Here is a 25,709-nt window from a genome sequence, read left to right as displayed (position 1 = left end):
TCCTCTTGCTTTCTGAGGACATCCTACTCTGTAACTAAGTAGCTTTTAATAAACTTTCTCTTCTCACTGTACTCTGTGACTTGCCTTGACTTCTTTCCTGCACAAAGTCTAAGAACCCACTCTTGGTGTCTGGGTCAGGACCCCTTTTCTGGCAACAATTAGAGAAAAATAATCCTTATGTGGTTAAGCCTGTTGTGTGCATCTGAAAGCAATCCTGAGTGGTACTACCTCATGACCTGGAAAGGTTGAGAACTATTCCGAGGGTAAATAGAGAAGTGGGCTTGGGAGAGATCCCCTAGTGATATGGTTTGGATCTATGTCCCCACCCAAATTTCATGTCTAATTGTAATCCCCAGTGTTGCAGATGGGACCTGGTGAGAGGTGATTGGATCATAAAGGTAGATCCTTTATGAGTGGTTTACTTTTTATTTAATTAACTTATTTATTTTTGAGACAGGGTCTTGCCCTGTTTCCCAGGCTGGAGTGCAGTGGCATGATCTTGGCTCATTGCAACTTCTGCCCCCTGGATTTAAGTGATTCTCATGCCTCAGCCTCCTGAGTAGCTGGGATTACAGGTGTGTGCCACCACACCTGGCTAGTTTTTGTATTTTTAGTAGAGACGGGGTTTCACCATGTTTCCCAGGCTGGTCTCGAACTCCCGACCTCAAGTGATTCACCCTCCTTGGCCTCCCAAAGTGCTGGGATTACAGGCATGAGCCACTGTGCCTGGACTGTGAATGGTTTAGCACCATCCCTTTGGTGCTGTTCTCGTGATAGATTTCTCATGAGATCTGCTTGTTTCAAAGTGTGAAGCACCTCCCCACTCTCTCTCTTGCTCCTGCTCTGGTGATGTAAAACGTGCTTGCCCCTGCTTGCCTTCTGCCATGATTGTGAGTTTCCTAAGGCTTCCTCAGAAGCAGAAACTGCCATGCTTCTTGTACAGCCTAAGGAACCATGAGTCAATTAAACCTCTTTTCCTTATAGATTACTCAGTCTTGGCATTTCTTTATAGCAGTGCGAGTGCAGACTAATACAACCAGGAACCCCAGTAATTCAAACATGTGATATTTAAGAGGATCCTTTCTACAGGCTGAGAAGGAATAACAAACATGACAAAACACAGAAGCAACTGGATCAAGTGCTGCAAAAGGGAAATATGGGCCTGGCATAGTGGCTCACACCTATAATTCCAATACTTCGGGAGGCCAAGGCGGGAGAATCATTTGAGACAAAGAGTTTGAGACCAGCCTGGGCAACATAGTGAGACCCTATCTCTACAAAAAATAATTTAAAAATTAGCCTGATGTGGTAGCATGTGCTTGTAGTCCCAGCTATTTGGGAGGCAAGGGCAGGAGAACCCCTTGAGCCCAGGAGTTTGAGACTATAGTGAGCCATGATCACACCACTGCACTCCAGCCTGGGTGACAGAGCAAGACCTCATCTAAAAAGCAAACAAACAAACAAAACCACCACCACCAAAAAACAATAAGTATAAGAATCTGTTTTCTTTTGTAACAATACACAGTTGGAGACTGGTTATTTTACCAAGGCTTTGACTGAAATGTTATGCTTTTAGACTGATTTTTTAAAAATTGAGGTTGACTCCAAGAACTGATAAAAGCCCCTTGGGGAAGACTGGCATCACACTCGGTCTATGCAGTCTCCGTACCTGGTAAGAAAAGAATGTCACTTTCTAATGGCCCAAGAACCCCAAGTTATCTTGGGACCTCCAGAGGAGAGGAATTCACCCAATTCATACAGGTATTTGCAGAAACAGATAAATTTGTGGCTGGGCTTGAGGCTTTAAAAGGTCTGAATCTGAGATTCCTTATGTAAAAAGTTTCAGCAAAGCCAGTTTAAGAGAGCCTATAAGGCAAATAATTATTATTGGTGAACTTTATGCAAATAATCAGGCCAAGAATAGTAAGACTAAAACGAATTTTGTAAATAAATTGATCTTACCATAATTTGTTTTTAATAAAAATGAGAGACTAGAGAGAAAAACATTATCACACACCTGCTATTAGATTCTAGCCTTGTCTGTCGTTTTTGAGGGTTTTTCTTTTTTTTTTTTTTTTGCATTATTTTCTGCAATTTGGACTAGATCTTAAATTCTTTCCAGGCTACAACTCCAAACTAACATTCTCTGGATAGATTATGCCCACTATCAATATTTGTTTTTCCCCCGTTTCCATAAAAATGCCTCTATTGGCTGGGTGCAGTGGCTCACACCTGTAATCACAGCACTGTGGGAGGCTGAGGCAGGCAGATCCCCTGAGGTCAGGAGTTTGAGACCAGCCTGGCTAAGATGGTAAAATCTCTGTCTCTACTAAAAAAAAAAAAAAAAAAAAAATTGGTCGGGCATGGTGGCATAAGCCTGTAATTCCAGCTACTTGAGAGAAGCAGAAGAATTGATGGAGCCTGTGAGGCAGAGGTTGCAGTGAGCTGAGATTGTGCCACTGCACTGCAGCCTGGGCAACAGAATGAGACTTTGTTTCAACAAAAAAAAAAAAGAAAAAGAAAAAAACATGTCTCTTATTAAAAATCCACTTGCTTTATGTTTTAGACAGCAGGAGGGTGGTTTTCCAACCAATTCACTTAGATTCCAAATGCCATCAAATTTCTTTTTACAAGCATTGTTAAACTGGGCTTAAGCATTTTATTAATTATCATTGGGTGCTATTTGATTTTTAAAATAATTATTTGTTATATTCAACAGGGGTACAGATGGTTAAAGTTTATGTCTTCCAGGCTTCAACAGTTCTGTATCAAGCTAATAATGGCCCAAATATTCCAATCCACACCATCCCAGGAGGAGCCCAGTTTTTACAGGTCTTTAAAACAGTAAGCGAGAGATTTCAATGCCCTCAAAATTAGGCAAGGATGACAACCCTGTTTAGCAGGAAGCAGCTTCGGAAGATGAGATCTTTGGCCCTGTCTCCTTAAGAATAAGAAGGATGAAAGCTCTCTGGGGGAATCGAGATACAATAGGAATGGGACAGACTTCCTCCCTCATATATATATATTTATTTATTTATTTATTTTACTATTTTTTCCTTAATTATATTTAATTTTTTACAGAACCAAAGTCTTACCGTGTTGCCCTGACTAGTCTCAAAGTCCCAGACTCAAGGAATACTCCTGCCTCTGTTACTGGAAAAAGAAGTTGATATGGTTTGGCTCTGTGTCCCCACCCAAATCTTTTTTTTTTTTTGAGATGGAGTCTTGCTCTGTCACACAGGCTGGAGTGCAGCAGTGGCATGATCTCAGCTCACTGCAACCTCTGCCTCCCAGGTTCAAGCAATTCTTCTGCCTCAGCCTCCCAAGTAGCTGGGATTACAGGTACCTGCCACCACACCCAGCTAATTTTTGTATTTTTAGTAGAGACAGGGTTTCACCATGTTGGCCAGGCTGGTCTCGAACTCCTGACCTTGTGATCCACCCACCTCGGCCTCCCAAAGAATTGGGATTACAGGCATGAGCCACTGCTCCTAGCTGAAACAGAGCTGCTTTCTTCTTTGTTTTTTTTTTGTTTCTTATATGGAGTATCACTCTGTCGCCCAGGCTGGAATGCAGTGTGGTGTGATCTTGGCTCACAGCAACCTCCACCTCCCAGGTTCAAGGGATCCTCCTGCCTCAGCCTCCCGAGTAGCGGGGACTACAGGTGTGCGCCACCACACCCAGGTAATTTTTATATTTTTAGTAGAAACAGGGTTTCACCATGTTGGTCCAGGCTGGTCTCAAACTCCTGTCCTCAGGTGATCCACCTGCCTTGGCCTCACAAAGTGTTGGGATTATAGGCATGAGCCACTTCACCCAGCCCCAAATCTTATCTTTAATTGTAATTTCCACATGTTGAGAGAGGACCTGTAATCCCCACGTGATTGGATTATGGGGGCGGTTTCTCCATGCTGTTCTCATGATAGTGAGTGAATTCTCATCAGATTTGATGGTTTTATAAATGGTAGTTCTTCCCGCAGTCTCACGTGCTCTCCCTCTCTCTCACCTGTCACAATGTAAGACATGCCTGCTTCCCCTTCTGCCATGATTGTAAGTTTTCTGAGGCCTCCCCAGCCATGCGAAGCTGTAAATCAATTAAGCCTCTTTCCTTTATAAATTACCCAGCCTTGGGAAGTTCTTTATAGCAGTGTCAAAATGGACTAATATGGGGGTCTTGATCCAGACCCCAGGAGGAGATTCTTGGATCTCGCACAGGAAAGAATTCAAGGTAAGTGGTAAAGTGTGATGAAAGATGAGATAGTTTATTGGAAGCTACTGTGTCACAGAGTAGCACATTTTCAGAAAGCAAGAGGAGGAACACACCATTTTTGTTTCAAGTTTTTCTCATATGGGGTCTTGTCTATGTAAAGATTAAACTAAGCTGTGCCAATGTGCAGGTGGGCCGACAGCATGACAAAATTTATTATTCTGTTGATTTAAAGAAAACTATCTTTGGCATTTTAGTGTGCAAGTACATCAAAGCACAAGTATAATGATCTTGAAAGCATATCTTGTTATTGGTATTGGGACATCTAGGCTTTCTGTTGTTGTAGGAGTTTGCCCTTGCAGGCATTACCAAGCTGCCTCCTAGGTTGTAAACACCTTAGGACCATGGGTTGTGACTGGAAAAGAGTGTGCCTCACTAGTTTTAAGATGGAGTTGATTTTAAAATGTTTTCACTCTGGCTGTCTTAGGCTCCTTCTTCCCTAACACCTTGGCCTTTCAAAGTGTTGCGATTACAGGCATGAGCCACTGTGCCCGGCCCCCTCCTTCATAATGTTTAACCATGCCTTTTACTTAAAGAATTCCAGGAACTGGCCTTAGGAAATCTAAATATCAAACCAAGGAAGGAATGCTGAACAACTGATTTACAGCCTTGTTCATGCTGGCCAGACCATCAGACGGCCCATTACTCAAGATAACCATCACAACCAGTTATGCCACCTGCATACCCTACCTCTCCTGTGCTTCGTCCAGCCCAGCCCGCAAACCCTACCCCCAGTGTCAATGCTCATGCTTTGCCTAATAAAAAAAAAGCCCTACCTGCTCTTTTTGGAAAGTCAGTCAGGCAATTCTCTTTTTCTCTTGTGCTACCTCCCTTTTGCCTGGGCATAAGCTCCACTGAAGCCTCGCCTGGGAAAACTCTTTTGTCCACATGTCAATTTCTATTGCATTGAGAGCCCAAGAATGAGAGGTTAGTAAAATATTGACTTTCCCTTTTCACATGACAAGAACACAAATGATCAGATTATGTAACAGACACATTTCTCAGCTTGGGAATGCAGTTTGTAGGTGTTAATGATCATTTTAGTATTTGAACTTTTGTCTGGATGCATGGGAAAGTCTTAAGATGTTATTTGTCCTAAAAACTTGATTGGTTTCAGTTACTGGGGAAGCCTATTATTACAGCTGCTAAAAGCTTGGTGATTTTTGGAAAAAGAGGGATGTTTTACTTTTTTCATTACGGCTTGGCTATTCCACAGCACTGTGAAAAATATCAGATACATCTGTATCTTTAGGTGATGGATATTCAGGAGGTGGTAAGAGGTTCAAAACAGAATTATGGTTTTAACTCCATATATTATTTCCAACTCTGTGTTGATTTAATGGGAACTCTCATACTGATTTTTTTAAGTCAGGTAATTTATTTCTTGTCTTAGTATTTCCATTAAAACCAGCATAGAATAGACGCAGCTCTTTTGTTTTGTTACATTATTATCTCTAGAGAGCTGATCTATTAAAATAACTATGTAGAGGTACTTCAGCTAATTTGATTACCTGAAAACAATAATGTGGGGCTGTAGCAGTGGCTGTGCTGCACCCCCGTACCCACTCAGCACTCACGTCTATGTGCTAAAGCCTGCTTACTCTAAACGATCTGCCACTTTCTGTCCCCCAAGTGCTGCACAATTGGGAGTTGGGGCTGTGTAGGGAGCAGCCCTCAACCAATGATGGATAGGGGATTGGTGGATAAGTACCCAGCTTCGCATCCCTTGCCTGGGATATCTCTGTGAGGCATTCTACTCTGTCTCCTAGAACCCTTAGATATGTTGAGATCCAGTTGCCCCCATGGTGATGGTGGTCGCCCTGCCATCATTGGCTACTTTCCCTTCCCCATCTCACTTCCCCACTCTTCTACTGGTGTCCTGGGATCATGTCCAAAATACACTACTTGTACTCAAATCCTTGCCACGGAGTTGGTTTCTGGGGGACTTCAAGCTAAGACGGATGCTTAAAATAAGCATAGACCATGTGCAAAAAATAAAGGCAGGTATTTGTTAAGCACTTACCATATGCCAGACAACATTTAAGTCTCACAACAACTCTTTTGGGAACTTCTATCACCTCCAGTTTATACATGAAGCATGTGAGGCTTAGAGAGGTTCAGTGTCTTGTGTAAGTCATGTAGCTAATGGGTCATGAAGGATTTAAATCCAGACTATTTCACTTAAGCGGACATAGTTTTCATGACCACATGTCCTACAACAGCATATCAAGTTGCTTTGCATATCTTCACTGGTACATATTTCATAAGCTTTTGAGGGCATTTTGCTGCTGGATTTTTCTGATATATGAGCTGATAGATTTTTTTGTAACCTATCAACAGTAATAATGTTGCATAACTTGGATGAGTCTGCATTCACCCAATGGAAAGCTGAGTCACATGCCAGAAGGTTTTTTTTTTTTTTTCCAGCCACATGAAGAAGTTCAATAATGTTTTATTTTCTCCTGGCTCTTCTAAAATGTTTTTGCAGCTAACCACTGTTCCTGCTGTTTTTCTTAAAACTGGCTGCCCAGCTTAAAATTCATTGTGTGATAAATAAAGGTCACTATTTATGCCCTAATAACAAGCTGGATTGATCCAGGGTTTTAGTTGGTAGTGACGCTGTGTGAGGCATCTTCATTCCTGATGTGAAAGACAACATTTCATGGGCTCTGGATGACCCTTCTTTGAACTGAAATGCTCTTCTGGCTGCTGACTTTATCAAGTTTTTTCTTTGTTACACGGCAAAATATGCTCTCTGCTTACCGCCACTGTTGGTCTTCAGAAAGAATGAAACAAATGATTTGTGGTTCCTAGAAAATGTTATAAAATTGTTTCCCAAGTTAGGTCACTGCAGTTACAAAATTTTTGTTTCAGTAGAGGAGTTGGCCAAAAACAACAGAGCCAATGGTCAACCATTATTCCAGGGGAAAAAAAATACTGAGATTAGCTAGGAGTTACTGCCTCCTTTTCCACTGAAACAGAGACAGATTCCTCTAGTGGTGCTGAAACTATTTTGAGATAAATCTCTTTCTCTCTTTATTTACTGGCTGACTTCCCTAGTTTCTGAAATTGACTTATAAAATTTTGGAAGGCATTTTAACTTTATAAGGCAATTTATTATAAATTATTTTTCAGAAACATCTTGAGCCAACTAGAAATGAAAACAAACCATGTTCTCAGGCTATATACTCTAATTCTAGTCTAATTTTTTTAAACTTAGCATTTAAATTTAGGGTTCCATGTTAAACAATACACTTAGGAAGACTCTCTTTGAGCTTAATGAGACTGAGGAAAGAACACCAAAATTTCCATCACCAGAGATATGGTATTATTCATAGGTAATGTGAAGTTAGTAAATGTTTAACAACTGACTTTTTTTTTTTTTTTTTAAGATGGGGTCTCACTTTGTCACCAGAGCAGGCATGCAATGGTGCGATCACAGCTTACTGCAGCCCTGACCTCTTGGGCTCTAGTGATCCTCCCACCTCAGCCTCCTGAGTAGCAGAGACTACAGGTGCATGGCACCACACCTGATGAATTTTTTTTTTTTTTTTTTTGGTAGAGATGAGGTCTCTCTATGTTACCTAGGCTGGTCTCGAATTCCTGGGCTCGAGCACTCCTCCCATCTCGGCTTCCTAAAGTGCAGGGATTACAGGCACGAGCCACGATGCTTGGCCAACAGCTGACTTTCTAGGAGAGAAATGTCTTCATTTGTAGTGTTTATCATTCCTGTGGTGTAGATACTCTCACCGTTTCCAATTTCAAGCTACCGATGAGGTGTCAACCAGCTTGCAAAATTCCTGAAAATTTAGCAATTGGCTCTCATGAGCTCCTAAGAGGCAACTCTAGAACACTCCTGCAGGCGACTCAGCCAGCAAGTGCCCCAAATGCAGGCAGGGGAACATTGATGTGTTGACTCTGCAATGCCCTGAAATTGATTTTGGAGGTTACGAGGACATCAGTTAGCAAACCCTAGCAAAGTGGCACTTTCGGTTACACTGTGTGTGTCACCCCAAAACTCAGGTTACCTTGGAAAAATAATGTACTCTGAGAGAATTTGGTCCAAAATATCCTATTTAATTGTTGTCATACAATTAGGGTCACCGAGGGCAGTCCAAGTGCATTTTACAGACAAAGACCACTCACAGCTCTGTGGCTCTGGTTTAGACTGCTATGTTCAGCAAAGGCTGACCACAGAACAAAATAAGCAACCCGTATCCAACTTGGATGCTACCCTTTGTAATGGATTTTGTTTTCGGTTGACATCTGAAAAGCCACAGCCATTGAGGATGCCTGGGAAGTGTCTTCATTAGCTATCACTTAAGGACATCTCTTATTTTGTTCATCTTCTTAAAATAGAAAGCTCTTTTCCAACGAATTAACTTTTTCTTTTCATGTGTCTTATAACTATAGTCTTTCTGCTGACTGGTGCACTGTTCTCTTTCTTAATAAATGTATTTTTGTTCTGTCTCTATATATTTCCTCTAATGATGAAAGACAATGTAAACCTAGCCATCATAGCAGAGAGCAAAGTAAATTTCAATTTTGGACTGCTGCTAAATTTGACCATGCCCCTTGAAACAGCCCAATCAGCGAATGTGGAATGAGAGGGCCTGGAACTGCTGGTAAGATCCCTTGTAATGATCCATCTTTGGCCAAGCACTATTCAGCTTTCCCATTTAAGGGTTTCAAGACAAACCTCCCAACATGCAAAAACTTTATCTTTTATTTCAAGTTTCTATCTAATATTCACTAATTATTATTTTTTTTTTTAGAGACAGGGTCTCACAATGTTGCTCAGAATGGGGTGCAGTGGCTATTCACAGGAATGATCATTGCTCACTGCAGCCTTGAACTCCCGGTCTCCAGTGATCCTCCCGCCTCAGCCTCTCAAGTAGCTGGGATTACAGGTGCGTGCTACAGCTCCTGGCTCTAATATTCACTCACTCTTTAATTCATTTTATTGGGCATTCACTTTGTGTCAGAAGCTTTAGCTAGTTATTGAATGAGATTTTGTAGCTCTCAGGGTTCCTAGTACCTAACGAGCCAAATGAATCAACAAAGCATGGTGAAGTGCCCATGGTGTAGTAGCAACAGTGGGAAACTATTACTACCTGTAGGCTTTAAAGGAGCAGGAGGAAAGGATCTTGGAGGAAAGATTATGCCAGAGCAGAAAGGAAGCAGGAAGGGAGTCTTTTTGATCTCCTGACAGTGACTCCCATTTGCCAAACCCTACAGGAAGCTAGAGGACATGAGAGGCACCCGGAGGTGATGCAGTCTGGGAGGGCCAGGCTTTCAGTGTTTTAGAGAGGCATGGAGAAGGATGGAGGGTGGGCCCCTGGGAGGATCCTCAGGTGGACAATGGCCACTAAGGAATGCCCAGCATTGCTATCAGCCCTGCCCTCAAAGAGCTGCAGTCTAGTGAAGATACTCATACAGCAGGTCTGCCAGGTAAACAGCAGGGGACCTTAACTGGAATGGTGTCTTGGGGTATGGGGGCATGGGTGTGTAGAACTGAAGACCACTTTAGACATCTTCCTGCATACATTAATATACACGAGGGGTTGGGTGGGAGGTATAAAGGAGTAGGGAAGATATTGGTGTCAAAGCTGAGGGTGACAGGCAAATGGAGAAAAGGATGATGTATGCTGGGTGAGAAGTAAAGCCTGATGACATAAATTTCAAATAAATGAAGGCATGGAAGTCAGTAGGAGTTGATCATGAGCAGGCAGGTGGTAGAGGGTGGAATAGCAGGAAATATTCACATCACTTGTAGCTCCTTCCCAAATGAACTAACAAGTCAGATGGTTGGAATAGGTCATTCTTCGAATTTTGGCCAGACCCTGTTAAACAATGGCGATCTTCTGTAAACCGACTATTTTTAGAATTTCATTAGAAAACTTCATGTGGAGTTTAGGTCTGAGGGGGCGTTGAGGGGCTTAAAATGTATAGTATTTTACTATACTCCTAAACTGTATGCACAATATGAAAATAGTTCATAAAATAGCTTGCACTATTGTTGTCCCCCCCAATTTCAGGTCAACGCTGGGAAGCTAGTAAACTTTGGAAGATAGAACATGTTCTCTTGTGTTCAATCAGTCCCTACTGATATCAACAGAAAAGTAGACCTGGACCTACAAAACAATGGACAACCCAAATGTATGTTTCTTTTTTTTCTTTTTGTCTTTTTTTTTGAGATAGAGTTTTGCTCTGTGGCCCATGCTGGAGTGCGGCGACACAATCATGGCTCACTGCAGCCTTGACCTGCCAGGCTCAGTCTATCCTCCCACCTCAGCCTCCCGAGTAGCTAGGACTACAGGGGCACACACCGCCATGCTCAGCTAAGTTTTTGTATTACTATTATTATTATTTTTTATATATAGTGACAGGGTTTTGCCATGTTGCCCAGGCTGGTTTCAAATTCCTCTGCTCAATCAATCCACCTGCCTCAGCCTCCCAAAGTGCTGGGCGAGAGCCACATGCCCATCCCCCAAATGTATGTTTCAATCTATGAATATATGAATGTATATTTCTATCAGAAATATATTCATGGGCTGGGCATGGTGGCTTACATGTGTAATCCCAATACTTGGGGAGGCTGAGTCAGGAGGATCACTTGAGGCCAGGAATTCGAGACCACCTGAGCAGCACAGCAAGACTCCTGTGTGTACAAAACAGTTTAAAAATTAGCTGGGCATGGTAGTGTGCACCTGTAGTCTCAGCTAGTTTGGCAGCTGAGGTGGGAGGGTCGCTTGAGCCCAGGAGGTTGAGGCTGCAGTGAGCTGAGATTGTACCACTGCACTTCAGCCTGGGCTGAGCAAGACCCCATTGCAAAAAAAAAAAAAAAAAAAAAAAGAAGAAATACATTCATGGATGCATGTGCCCAATTCCTTGGGATCTATCTCCTAACTGATACAAAGCAGGGCTGGAACATCCTTCTTTATAGGACAGAGTGGGCATGCCAGTTGGACAACTGTGGCTTGGTAATATATCAAACCACTTGACAGTCTATTCCCAGAAGGAAACGGGCTGTGGTTCAGATGTAGGCTGACCCAACTTGAAAGTGGTGGTAGGTTTGTTTAATGATATCTTAGAGAGAAATATTGAGCAGAAATATGAATACCATGGCTAGATTTATAGCCACAGAAATTATAACCGTAAAATACACGTCTCCAAACGCAGTCCTGAGGATGGCACCCGCTGGGACAATGACTCATTTCTGCATTTCTGAGGTCATGGGAAGGGCTGCTTTTCATGCATAACCAGAATGACGATGAGTTGGTATGACAATGTCTCAAGGACATTCTGGGACTGTGCAGAGAAGGCAAGTCTAGATGTGTCTGAAAATCCGTACCATCATTTCGGTAGGTGTAAAACTCCTACCGTGGTTGTCAATGAAATCCTGGTTGCTGAGATCATGATACCATCTGATGAATCAAAGGAAGATTTTTGCATTTTCTTGCTATCATTAAGAAACACCTGTTCTCAGCACAATTTTCCTGGAGGTGTTGGGATTTTGAGAGGTAACTTTTTCTTTTGTTACAATTTCAAACTTATGGAAAAGTTGCAGGAGGAGTAAAAGGAACTTCTATACCTCTTACCTAAATCCACCAATCATTTGCTTTATTATTTTATGTATTTATTTATATATGTTTATATCAACATAAATGCATATCTATTATTTATTTTTTGAACCATTGAGAGTAAGTTGGACATCATGCCTCCTTATCCCCAAACCAGTTTCCTATGAACGAGGTCATTTTCTTTCCTTCCTTCCCTTCCCTTTCTTCCTTCCTCCTTTCCTTTCCTTTCTCTCTCTCTCTTTCCTTCTGTCTTTCTTTTTTTTTCTTTTGGGACACAGTGTCCTTCTGTCACCCAGGCTGGAGTGCAGTGGCACAGTCTTGGCTCACGGCAACCTCTGCCTCCCAGGCTCAAGTGATCCTCTCATCTCAGCCTCCCAAGTAGCTGGAACTACAGACATGTGCCACCATGCCCGGCCAATTTTTGTATTTTTGGGGGTAGAGACGGGGTCTCATTATATTGCCCAGGCTGCTCTTGGATTCCTGGGCTCAAGTAATCCTCCTGCCTCGGCCTCCCAAAGTGCTGGGATTACAGGGGTGAGCCACAGCACCCAGCCAAGGTCATTTTCTTACATGTCGTAATACAATGTTTAAAATTAGACATTTTAACTCTGTTACAATATTTTTATCAATCCCCATTCCATATTCAAATTTCATCAATTGTCATAACAATGTCCCTTATAGATTTTATTTTTGCAGTCTAGGGTTCAGTTTAGGATCCTGCATTACATTTGGTAATCCTGCCTTTTGTTGGTGCCTGTCAGTCAAAGCACCAGGCACACACTTGCTGTCACACAAATTTGTTTTTTTTTTTTTTGGTGCTTCAGTTTCTGAATTAGACCCTGAGAAAAGCAGGTTGGATGCTTAATGCTCTCTTTGATAGTGTTTGAATCTCAGGCTTCATTTTCCAGCAACTCTTCAGAGTCAACTGTGTGTGTGCAGTTGGAGAGAGAGCCTTGCTTCTGAGTGTGTTTCTCCATCTGCTGTGACCCTTCCTGCAGACTCATCACTTCCAGGAGCACTGAGCATACTTCACAGGTGCGTCTTTAGAGACTGGGGCCTCATGGAGAGGCCTGGCTACAGGGAGCAGGGATAGCAGGGATCCGGAAGCGAGGGGTCTGCCTGCCCTTTTACTCCTGGGCTGTCACTTTCCATGGCTGACTTACCTTTTGAGTTGGTCCAGTTTGGTGGAAAGGCTTCAAGCTGTGCACCCTGGTGGGACCATGTGGCAGGGCATTCAATTTTAGTACAGGGTGGCCCTCTTGTGGCAGACATTTGCATGTTCTGGGAAAAGGACGGATGGTAAAAGGTGCAGAGTCAGAGGGTTAGAGCAGTGTATTCGTTTGCTAGGGCTTCCAGAACAAAGCACCACAGACGGGTCCACCCTAACAGCCCCAATTTACTTTAATTACCTCTTTACAGGCCCCATCTCTGAAGGCAGCCACATTTTGAGGGAGTTAGGACTTCAACATGTGAGATTTGGAGGAAGACAATTATGCTCATAATAAGCAGAAAGGAACCTTAGATATTCTTTAGCTTAAGTCCATCATTTTAGAAAACAGATTGACCTGTTCAAGGTCACACAATAGTAGACAGCAGAGACCTAACGTGAAACCCACCTCTAAGGAATATATGATTACCTCCATTATCTTTTGTTTCTGTAAAATGTCCAAAGCAAACTCAGAATGTATCTTAACTGAAAGGGATGGCTCAAAATGCTAGGGTATGAAATTGACTAAAAGGCAAAGCATCTAAGCCTATTTTACTCAGGCTTTTAGATATCTGTTAGTGAAGAAAAATGTTAATTAAAAAATTTTGAAACTGTATTTTACATTTAAATAACTTTATTTAATTTATTTTTTTAGACAGGGTCTCATTCTGTCACCTAGACTGGAGTGCAGTGGTGCAATCTCAGCTCACTGCAGTCTGTGCCTCCCAGGCTCCAGCGATCCTCCTACCTCAGCCTCCTGAGTATCTGAGACTACAGGCATGCGCCCATATTTTTTGTAGACATGTGGTTTCACGATGCTGCCCAGGCTGGTCTTGAACTTCTGGGCTCAAGCAGTCCACCTGCCTTGGCCTCCCAAAGTGCTGGGATTGTAGGTATGAGCCAGTTCACCTAGCCTTAAACAACTTCAAATAGAATAAAAGATATGATGAACATTAAACCTGGCATATTTCACTAATTTCTGATATTTTTATACTGCTAAAACCACCATGCATCTGGTATTTTGCTTTTCTTTTCCCCTTCAAGTTTGTTATAAGCATTTTTATTTATATCATAGTATATTCCACAAGGTTAAAATTGTTTGGTAGGGCCGGGTGTGCTAACTCACACCTGTGATCCCAGCACTTTGGGAGGCTGAGGCAGGAGGATTGCTTGAGGGCAGGGAGTTTGAGACCAGTGTAGGTAACATAGCAAGACCCTGTTTTTTTAAAAAAATAAATACATAAATAAATAAGTGAAATTGTTCAATGGTTATAGCCCATTTTCTCCTATTGTTACTGCAGTTTGCTAAGCCATTCTCCTCTCTGCACCTCTCCCTCTCTTAGCCATTATACATATATATAGCTATAACATAAAGCAAGTAATATTTATTAAATGTCTATACTACAAAGGTGATCACACTTTTTGCAGGTGTTTTGGAAAATAATTTCAAACTTTCTAGGAAAAATGGCAAGAATAGTACAAACAACCCAGATTCACCTCTTAATATTTTGTCTAATTTCCTTTCTATCTCTCATACTTATTTATGTTTATATTTATACATGTCATTTTATTCAGAATCATTTGAGAATAAGTTGCATACATCATGGGTCTTTGCTCCTAGATAGTTCAGAGTATATTTTCCTTTTTTTGAGATGAAGTCTCGCTTTGTCGCCAGGCTGGAGTGCATTGGCATTATCTCGACTCACTGCAACCTCTGCCTCCTGGGTTCAAGTGATTCTCCTGCCTCAGCCTCCCGAGTAGCTGGGACTACAGGTGTGTACCACCACGCCCTGCTAATTTTTTTGTATTTTTAGTAGAGATGGGGTTTCACCATGTTGGCTAGGATGGTCTTGAACTCCTGACCTCGTGATCCACCCACCTTGGTCTCCCAAAGTGCTGGGATTACAGGCGTGAGCCATGGTGCCCAGCCTGAGCCCTCAGAGTATATTTTCTAAGAATAATGATATTATTTTACATAACTGTAGCATAGTCATAAACTTCAGTAAATTTAATCTTGATACAATTTTATGGTCTAATCTACTATTTATATTCTAATTTTGTTAATGAACCTGGTGATAATCTTTATAGCAGTTTTTCTCCTCCAATACAAGATCCAGTCTAGGATCCATATTGCATTTATTTATTTATTTTTATTTTTGAGATGGAGTCTCACTCTGTCACCTAGGTTGGAGTGCAGTGGTGTGATATTAACTCACTGCAACCTCTGCCCCCTCCGGATTCAAGAAATTCTCATGTCTCAGCCTCCCAAGTAGCTGGGACTACAGGCACAAGCCACGACGTCCAGCTAATTTTTTGTATTATTAGTAGAGATGGGGTTTCACCATGTTGGCCAGGCTGGTCTCGAACTCCTGACCTCAGATGATTCACCCACTTCAGCCTCCAAAGTGCTAGGATTACAGGCATGAGCCACCACACTCGGCCCTATACTGCATTTAGATGTCCTGTCTCTTCAGTCTCCTTTAATCTGGAACATTTTCATAGCTTCTCTTTGTCTTTTATGATACTAACATTTTTATAGAATACCATCCCCCTTCTGTTTTTATTAATAGAATGTTCCTTCTTTGGGATTTATCTGGATGATTCCTTATGATCAGATATAGGCTATATGTTCAGGTTATGCAGGCCAGATAAAAGACGTATATTTCTCAGACAAACCAAGATACCCTTGAGAGTGAAAGATGATGCTTGCTATATTTACGCTGAGATAGTGGGTGTAAATGTGTCTTGGGCAAACTGGGATGTGTGGTTACCCTACCTATATAAGTGATTATTCTTATTTTACCAGTCTCCATACTGGGACTAGATAGGTTAAATCACTTACTGAAGTGATGGGACCAGAACTTAACCTCAGATCTTTCTTATTCTAAAACATCCATTTCCTGTCCCTGCCCCCAAACTAGTGCCATTCAACTGTATTTAGAGTAACTCTTCCATAGCTGACCTTTCATCAAGTCCTGTGGAATCTATCTCTACAAACATGTCTCTTGAATTAACAAATTCATTCAGCAATGATTTCTTCCTTATGCATACGATCTCTACTCCTACTGAATAGTCTCTCACCGGTGATATGGTCTTTAGGGCTGTTGACAAATATTGCACACTCCTTCTAAGCACATAGCAGGATTGCATTTCCCAGTGCACCTGAAGTTAGACAATACAACCACAGCATTTTGCTAAGATCTTTATTTTAGAAGTTGTCCAGATTGTCTTGTGTTTTCATTAGTCAGTATGGGTTTGCCTCCTGCACCCTGAGGGCAGAGACTTGATTTTGTGCAATATTTAACTCTGAGGCTACGCTTTGTGAGGAGATATATTCTGACTGTTTATTTCGCTGGATTCAATTGAAATAATTTTTTGTTATGTTTCTAGAATATATTTTTCTCAAATGGTATTCCCATGTGTGGTCGATTGAGTTGTGGGTCCTGATTCTCCACTCCAGCATGATGGGATTATCCACCCACACCCTTGCCAGGGCCTCAGGCTGAGCCCTGCCTTCTCCTTGCTTCCTCTTGACTTTATTTGTGGCCAAGTGATTTGCTTTGACCAATGAGATGTCAGCAGACATGATGCAAAGGCCTGGGATGAGCTTGTGTGGCTGGGCTTGCTCTTGTGCTTTTGTCATTGTTAGTTCAGAAGCTTGAGGGACATTGGGAGCAGAGCTGCCCCCGCTGAAAGGAGACCTACAGCTGGAAGACAGCTGAGCTCCCAGCCCCAGGGAATGCAGTGATAAATACTTCTATTTTGTTCTGTAGTAATATCTGACTGATACATGGTATCAAAGGGAACAATTGATTTTGTAACTCTTGCTATATGTTGGTTTTGCTCTTGTGAGGAAGCCTGAAATCAATTTACCATGCTATCAGCATGGTATATGTGCACCTACAAAAATATTCATGTGGTTATCCTCAATTTGACCATACAATTACATTTTATGTATTTTTATTTTTATAAATAAAAGAAATGGGGGTCTCACTATGTTGCCAAGGCTCGTCTTGAACTCTTGGCCTCAAGAGATCCTCCCACTTTGGCCTCCCAAAGTTCTGGATTAGAGGTGTGGTCCACTGCACCTGGCCAAATCTAATTTTAAATGGTTTAAGAAAATAGAACAATAACCATGCCACCAGCACAGTTTAGGGCCTTACAGAGCTTTATTCCAGATAGAATCTATTATCTTAAGGTAATAATTTGGTGTGATAATAAACTCCACAAAGATCTGTGTAATTTTCTTTCTCTATCTTTGATAACTATGACTTTAATTTGTAGTATAATCACACACAATCCATATAGCTAGTAATTATATGGTACTACTAATCCTTTTAAGAAAACAACCCTTTTGATAATTATTTTTAAAGTTGGAGATATGACAAAATATTTACATTCAGAAACATTCTCATCAAGTGGTATTAATTTCAACACCCACAATTTACTTTTAAATTTGTCAAAGTCTAGCTATTAATTATATATATATGTTTTAAAAGCTTGTCCTTAAAATCCAACTATTAGTTCCATAATAAAAATTAAAATGAAACATAATGGCACAAAATCCTTTATTATTCTCGAATTGAGGGTTGGCCAATTAATGACGGATCACTTGAGCCCAGGAGTTTGAGTCCTGCCTGGGCAACATAGCAAGACCCCATCTCATTTTTTATTAAAATTTTTTTCTATTAAATTTTATGTTAAAAAAAGAAAAAGAAAAAAGAAATCTTTTTTTCTTTTTCTTTTCTTTTCTTTTTTTTTTTTTTTGAGACGAAGTCTCACTCTGTCACCCCGGCTGGAGTGCAGTGGGGCAGTCTCGGCTCACTGCAGCCTCCACCTCCCAGGTTCTGGCGATTCTCCTGCCTCAGCCTCCCGGGTAGCTGAGATTACTGGCACACGCCACCACGCCCGGCTAATTTTGGTATTTTTAGTAGAGACGGAGTTTCACCATGTTGGCCAGGCTGGCCTCGAACTCCTGACCTCAGGTGATCCGCCCGCCTCGGCCTCCCAAAGTGCTAGGATTACAGGCGTGAACCACCTATTACAGCCCCATGGGTGGGGCTCTATTTGTTTTTTCCATTCGAGAAAGCATGTCAAACTCCATCAGAGCATGGGTGAATTATAAAAACATAACCGTGCATGTCTCCTAAGTTATTGTAGGCTTTTCACAAATATGCACGGGTATTACTAAGAAATTACTTGCGCCACACCTCACTACTTAATGGAGCCATGCCATTTTATTTTGCATCCATGGTTAAGAACCTCTGCTATAGAGAAGGGTCCTAAACGTCATGTTATGATTATGAAAAAGAATTGCTGCATGCATAACCGAGCAATTGGAAATAAAAAAGACCAAAAGAAAAAAAAAAGAACTGCTTAAGTAATCAGAAAAAAAAAATGGCATTGTTAAAGAGTTCTACAATTGAGTTTGAATGAGAGAGGAGACAAAGTGACAAGCCCTGGGCTCTTGAGCTAGTCCAAGTTTAAAGAGTTCGCCTGGGGATTCCTTCACAGTCCTCAGTGGAACCAGTCAAAAGAGCGTCATGCCTCCCGTGTCCCCTGACCCTCCATTCAATCAAAAGCAACAGGCCTGAACAATCACGGAACAAAAACCTCATTGCCCAGCGTAACCTTCCAACCCCGGAGCTGTATGGGCCGCTAATCCGCTGCACAAAGCGGGCCTCTGCTCTTTTCTTCTCCCGCGCCCGGGCCCAGCGTGGCGCCCAACTGCTGATCGGCTCTGGAACGTCCCAGCAGCGCGCCGGGGGCCTCCGGTGTTTATTTAGCTGGCTGCGGGCTGCGCCGGGGGCCTCCTGGAAAGCCGGCTGGGCGCCGCCCGCGCGCCCGCGCCAGAGCAGCCATGTACCGGCGCAGCTACGTCTTCCAGACCCGCAAGGAGCAGTACGAGCACGCCGACGAGGCTTCGCGCGCCGCCGAGCCCGAGCGCCCGGCCGACGAGGGCTGGGCTGGGGCCACGAGCCTGGCGGCGCTGCAGGGGCTCGGCGAGCGCGTGGCCGCCCACGTCCAGCGGGCCCGCGCGCTCGAGCAGCGCCACGCCGGGCTCCGGAGGCAGCTGGAGGCCTTCCAGCGCCTGGGCGAGCTGGCCGGGCCCGAGGACGCCCTCGCCCGCCAAGTCGAGAGCAACCGGCAGCGCGTCCGGGACCTGGCGGCCGAGCGCGCCCGGCTGGAGCGCCAGGGCACCGAGGCGCAGCGCGCGCTCGACGAGTTCCGGAGCAAGTAAGCGGCGGCCATCGGGGGAAACCGAGGCAGGGCGTGGGCCGTCCCGGCGGCGCGGGGCTGGGAGCACGCTGCTACCACGCAGGGGTGGAGCGCCGTCTCTGGTCCCCTGTCGATCGATGACCTCATCCCTGCACGCAGGTGGCACATTTCCTTAAGCTAAGACTAGCTTCTATTTTGATGGCACGTCACAGTTTGCACGAAGTTGTATCATTTACTTTTCATCTATTTTTAAATTTAGGTATAACTTACATGTTATAAAATGCACAGATTTGAAGTGCATAGTTCAGTGAGTTTTGACAAATGTATATACCCGTGTTACCACGAAAACAAGTGAGATATTTCCACTACCCCTGAAAGTTCCCTCCTCCTCTTTCCCAGTCAGTCGCCTTTGCCCCAGACCAGAGGCACCCGTTCTGATTTCTATCACCATAGATTGACTTTGCCTATTCTACAGTTCCACAAAGATAGAATCTTATGGGATGTACTCTATTGTCTGGCTTCTTTTGCTCAGCACATTGTTTTTGAGATGTACCGATGTTATTTAATCCTTACAGACTTACCTTTACCGCACCTGTTTTACAGATGAGGCGACTGAGGCTCAGAAAATGTAGGGATTTGGGGCAAGTCCCCTCAGCTGGCGAATTGCTGTCCCGGGACTGGAATTTAGGTCCCGGGCATGCTAAGTCTAATTGCCTTCATGGCATAGCAGCTGACACCCGGGAATTATGCTCAATATGTGTCCTCTAGTGTCTTGATACTCAAAGTGCGGTCCATGGACCAGCAGTATTGGCATCACCCGGGAGTTTGCTAGAAATACAGATTCTTGGGCCCACCCTAGAACTCCAGAATCAGAATCTGCATTTTAACAAGCTCCCCAGGTGATTTGCAGTTTAAAAAGTTAAATGTTGAAGACTAAGAAGCACTGGTCCAGGGCATGGTCTCCTCTCCCACAGATTGAGTAATGTGTTAAAATCACATATGAGCTGTTAAAAAAAAGATGTAATTTGTCAACATTTTTTCAAGTTATAAATGTTTGTGCTCTTTGACTCAGAAGGCCACTTCGAGGAATTTATTATAGGATGCACTCTAGCAGGTATGAAATGGCATGCCTGCACAGATACTCTCTGCAGCAGGTACACTCCAGCAGGTGTGCAATGGCATGCCTGCAGAGATACTCACTGCAACAGGTACACTCCAGCAGGTGTGCAATGGCATGACTGCAAATATACTCACTGCAGCATGATCTGCAATAAGCCTGGAACCAAATAAATGGCCATTAAAAGGAGACAGGTGCTTCCTCCATGTAATGGAATACTATGCAGTGGAAAACAGTATGTTATTGTCATTTAGTCTTTTAAAAGAGGAGAAGAGTAGAGTTTTTTTTTTTTGCTTGCATAAGAAGAATTTCAGGACACACACAAAGACACACACACACACACAGACACACACACAGGCATGTACCCCAATGACACTGGCCACCTGAGGGGGATAAGTGAGTAGGAACTGGGCAATTGGGAGACAGAGGTGGGAAGGAGACTTTTAACAGAACATCTTTTTATATCTTTAAAAAAATTATTTAACTATGGGCTGGGTGCAGTGGCTCACACCTGTAATCCCAGCACTTTGGGAGGCCAAGGCAGGCAGAATACTTGAGGTCAGGAGTTCCAGACCAGCCCGGCCAACATTGTGAAACCCTGTGTCTACTTAAAAAAATACGAAAATTAGCTGGGTGTAGTGGCACGCGCCTGTAGTTCCAGCTACTCGGGAGGCTGAGGCAGGAGAATCACTTGAATCTGGGAGGCGGAGGCTGCAGTGAGCTGAGATTGTGCCACTGCACTCCAGCCTGGGTGACAGAGTGAGACTCTGTCTCACTCACGCACACACACGCACACACACACACACACACACACAATTATTTAACCATGTAAGAGATTCATCCATTTAAAATTACATAAATGAATTTTAAAATACAGATGTCCAGGCCCTACCCTGGACCTCAAGTGGGGCTCAGAAGCTTACACATTTTTAATGAGTGCCACTGGTCATTCCAGCCAGATATGGGAACCCTTGGCATAGGGTAGTCAGAGGATTTCTCTAAACCTGCTCTATGTTTGAGTTCCAGTTTCTCAATCTGAATCTTGGGCCGGTTATTCAATGTTGTGTTCTGAACACATTTATCAAATCACATTTATTGATTTGATTCCTGTCAGCTCTTTTGTCTTAGGGTTTCATCTGTAGAAACAGACTTGGAGCTGGTAGAAGGGACCTGAAAATCCACTTGTTACAGAACTTCATGGGGAAACTGAGCCTGGGAGACTGAGCCTGGGAGAGGGCCTGTGGGTGGCAGAACTTGAACCTGGGTTTTCTCACCCTGGGCCTATGGTCTTTCGGGAACACTGTATCTTGAGAGAATCCGTTCTTGGACCCCTGCAGCGTAAGGCCCAGAAATAGGACCTCATTCAGATGAAGCTCATGTTCTCCAAAGCAAAGGGAGAAAGTGCCCTGTGGCTTAGACATCCAGGGCAGCTTGATGGACCATCAGGATTCCCTGGATGGCCTTTGTGTTGGCATTAGACCATAGTCTACTGTACTTTGGCTGGTAAGCATGACATCCATGAGTCCTAGTTGAAGGAAAGGCCATGTTGGGTTTTCCTGGTCTTTACTGATTGCACTTGGTTCTGAGTTGCATGCCCATCATGAAGCAGTTCCTTCGGGCTCTGTGATTTATTTAAAATTCATATTAATTTATTCCCTCCCTTTGCTCCCTTGGAGAAGTTTTGACATTTGGATTGTGGTAGTGGGAACTGAAAATCATTATAGAAATCATGCTCATCCACATCCATAGGCACATACACATACACACACGCCAGGCTGGAGTTTACATTCCAGAGGTGAGTTGACGGCTACCTAAAGCCAGGGGAAAATAATGCAGCAATGGGTTAGTATGTGCAGGCTTGGTTCCATGCCAGCGCTAGGCATAGTCTCTACCTGGCAGTTGAATAATTTCAAAATCAGGTCTTTTAACAGGTCAAAGACTAAACAAAACACTAAATAAAACAAGAATGAAATAAAAACAAAACTATCAAAATACAATTACAGAGTCAATTATCCAAATTGTTGAAAACTAAAAATAATTTATGTAAAACAATCAGTTAATTGAAGCCAGTTTTTTTACTTTATGAATATACTTATATGAATATACACATCATGAATTCTTTGTAGTGAAATCACTCTCTCTCTCTCTTATTTTATTTTATTTTTTTTGATACGGAGTCTCGCTCTGTCACCCAGGCTGGAGTGCAGTGGCGCGATCTCGGCTCACAGCAAGCTCTGCCTCCTGGGTTCACGCCATTCTCCTGCCTCAGCCTCCCGAGTAGCTGGGACTACAGGCGCCCGCTACCACACCCTGCTAATTTTTTTGTATTTTTAGTAGAGACAGGGTTTCACCGTGTTAGCCAGGATGGTCTCGATCTCCCGACCTCATGATCTGCCCACCTCGGCCTCCTGAAGTGCTGGGATTACAGGCGTGAGCCACCCCACCCGGAAATCACTTCTCTTTAATATAATATCTAGACTTGTCTTTACAGCATGAAAATTACTCACAATATCAGGTTAATGTGTTGATCCTCAAACATGTTCTTAAGCTATGGAAACTCTTAGATATTTCCAGCAGGAAAGAGCAATAAGAAAATTAGATTTTATTAACAGTTTTATTCTCAAAGCTAATTATACATTTAAAAACTAATTTCTGGCTCTGTTAGGGCAACACACAAAATAAACTACTAAATGTAACATCCTGGTGTGAAATGTAGAACTTTTACAGAGATGTTTAGTTTCCTAGATAGAACTCAGCTCTGCAGATGGTTTTAGATCTGGGAATGCGTGCACATTGCACATATTCATAATTGTTCTTCCTTCAGTTCACGACTTTTCCTTCTGAGAACACGGTGGTGTGGTTTTCTAGCACCTTTCATGGTTGCAGAATACTTGACTTGAACCCATGGCGTGGGAATGTGGGGACACAGAAAACTATGCTTTGTGGATTGGGCTCAGTGTTAATTAGGATTGCTTTCAACTATAAATGACATAAACTCCAAACTGACATTGGCCCACTTCAGACCAATTAGGATGGCAACTGTAAAAAACAAACAAAAAACAACAGAAAATAAGTGTTTGTTAGGCTGTGGAGAAATTATGGACTGTTGATGGGACTGTAAAATGGTACAGCCATTGTGGAAAACAGTATGGCAGTTCCTCAAAAAATTAAAAAATAGAGTTACCATATGATGCAACAATTCCATTTCTGTGCATATACCCAAAAGAATTGAAAGAGGGTTTTGAATAGCTACTTGTATATACATGTTCATAACAGCACTGTTCACAATAGCTAAAATGTAGAAGCAACCCAAGGGTCCACTGACAAAGGAATACGTAAACAAAATGTGGTAGATACATAGAATATTATACACCCTTAAAAAGGAAGGTAATTCTGACATATGCTACAATATGGTTGAAACTTGAAGACATTTTGCTAAGTGAAACAAGCCAGTCACAAATAGAAAAATATTGTATGATTCCACTTACATAAGGTAGTTGGGCTTGTCAAATTCATAGAGACAGAAAGTACAATGGTGGTTGTCAGGGCTGGGGATGGGGAGAATGGGGAGTTAGTATTTAATGGGTACGGAGTTTCTGCTTTGCAAGATGAGTTACAGAGATGGATGTTGGTGGTGATTTCACAACATTATGAATGTATTTACTATCACAAACTGTATACTTAAGATGGTTAAGATGGTAAATTTTATGTTATGCATATTTTACCACCCCCCACCCCCCCAATACAGAAAAAAACAGAAAAAGTGATACTGGCTTACCAAAATGTCATTGGCTTATCCAAAATGTTTCTCACTTGTGTAAGGTCTGGTTAAGCAGTTTAGTATGATACTGTACAGTATTTGGGACACAGAAGGTTCTGTGTGGCCTTCAGGAAGGCAGCATTCATGTTTCTGGCTGCAGGATGGAGGGAGGGATGGAAAATGAGAAGCAAAGGGCACACATACACCATTACTTACTAAAGGTATCTGAAAGCTGCCATGCAGACTTATGCTTCCATCCCATTGGTCAGGACTTAGTCACATGGCCACACCTGGCTGCAAGGAATGCTGGAAAATGTAGTCTCCCTTCTAGGCAGTCCTGTGCTTGCCAAGCATCAAGGGCTCTAACTCCTGAAGACGGCAAGAATGGGCATTTGGGGGTCACCTTATAGGGAACAAGGGGAGGGATCATTTAGGAACGTGCCTCAGTTGTCCCAGCTGGGCAGAAAAGGGGCTGGGGTACTTATGCTCCAATTTGCCTCCTTCAGAGTTTGGGGGCTGCTCCCAGAGGCCCTGACTCCCCGGCATGTCCAGCCTGCCCCACCCACTTGCCCAGAGGAGACCATCGCTGTGTGTGGAGTGATGCTGCTGGGAGGAGGGCAAAGTGTTGGGAGCATCTGCCTGAGTTTCCTCATCTTTAATGCAGCACTAAAATAACTGCTTTCTTCTAGGGTGATGTAAGGATTAAATGACATAATCCAGAAAAACTGACAAATTACATGTGTCAGCAAGTAAAATACTATAGGAAATCCAATTATGGTCAGGTTAATGGTGGTGTAGATTGTGCAGGGCAGTCTCCCATCTCTGCCACTGCTGCACTTGGGTTATAGATAGGCCAGGATATAATTCCCTCATCCTTGGGGTGGCTGGGAATAAGGCTGTAGGGGCTGGGGTTGGGGCCTTCAGGCTGGGAGACTCCTATTCCGTTAACTGCCCCTGGTTACCCCCACGCAGTGGCAAATGTTACCACTTTCTGATTGGGAGGCAGTCAGCTAGGAAATGCAGCATTCATTAGCTACTACTTTAAAATTAAGACCCTCTCCTTAAAGGAGAGGGCGTTGTACCCAGGCTGAATTTAATGCTGATTATGTGATCCATACATATGAAAGCATGGTAGCCACCCAACTCTCATGTTTGTGTCCAATTTGCAGGTATGAAAATGAGTGTGAATGTCAACTCCTGCTAAAAGAAATGCTTGAACGGCTTAACAAGGTGAGCGGAATACATCCTTGGGTTTATGTAGCTTAATTACAGTGTTGAATGGAATGGTGAAAGTGCAGGTTTTACAGGCTTCCTCTTTGTGTTACTTTAGCGGTCACTACTTCTTTTGCAGTCACTCTCTCTCTTGACTTGTTAATTTCAACTGAGTCTTTATGAGTGAACTCACACACCCATACACACATCCCTCTCTCATGAGAGAAACACAGACTATGAAGCTTGTTGGTTATGCTAGGCTAGCAAAACCTGCCGGCGTTACAATGACAAGCTGCTGTTTTACTTGTCAGACATACTGATCCCCAGCACCAAATTTAGGAAGG

The 25,709-nt window shown here is 42.9% G+C and overlaps 1 protein-coding gene across 2 annotated transcripts in view; it reads left to right on the top strand.

The window, feature by feature from the left end:
* The first annotated feature begins 9,051 nt into the window (after positions 1-9,051).
* Positions 9,052-25,709, top strand: part of BFSP1 (beaded filament structural protein 1) — a 47,103-nt gene continuing 30,445 nt past the window's right edge. Inside the window, exons 1-4 of one of the 2 annotated variants that reach the window (XM_054541597.2) lie at positions 9,052-9,177; positions 10,306-10,426; positions 12,759-12,885; positions 25,323-25,383. In XM_054541597.2, the coding sequence (XP_054397572.2) occupies positions 10,345-10,426; positions 12,759-12,885; positions 25,323-25,383 (270 nt within the window). In that variant the 5' untranslated portion in view covers positions 9,052-9,177; positions 10,306-10,344. Of the gene's footprint in view, positions 9,178-10,305; positions 10,427-12,758; positions 12,886-18,803; positions 19,295-25,322; positions 25,384-25,709 lie in introns of those variants that run through there. The other variant, XM_002829976.5, reaches the window with a different exon arrangement.

This window comes from Pongo abelii, chromosome 21 (assembly GCF_028885655.2).
Source record: "Pongo abelii isolate AG06213 chromosome 21, NHGRI_mPonAbe1-v2.0_pri, whole genome shotgun sequence".
NCBI classification, from domain to species: Eukaryota; Metazoa; Chordata; class Mammalia; order Primates; family Hominidae; genus Pongo; species Pongo abelii.
This window is presented reverse-complemented; position numbering and strand designations above follow the sequence as displayed.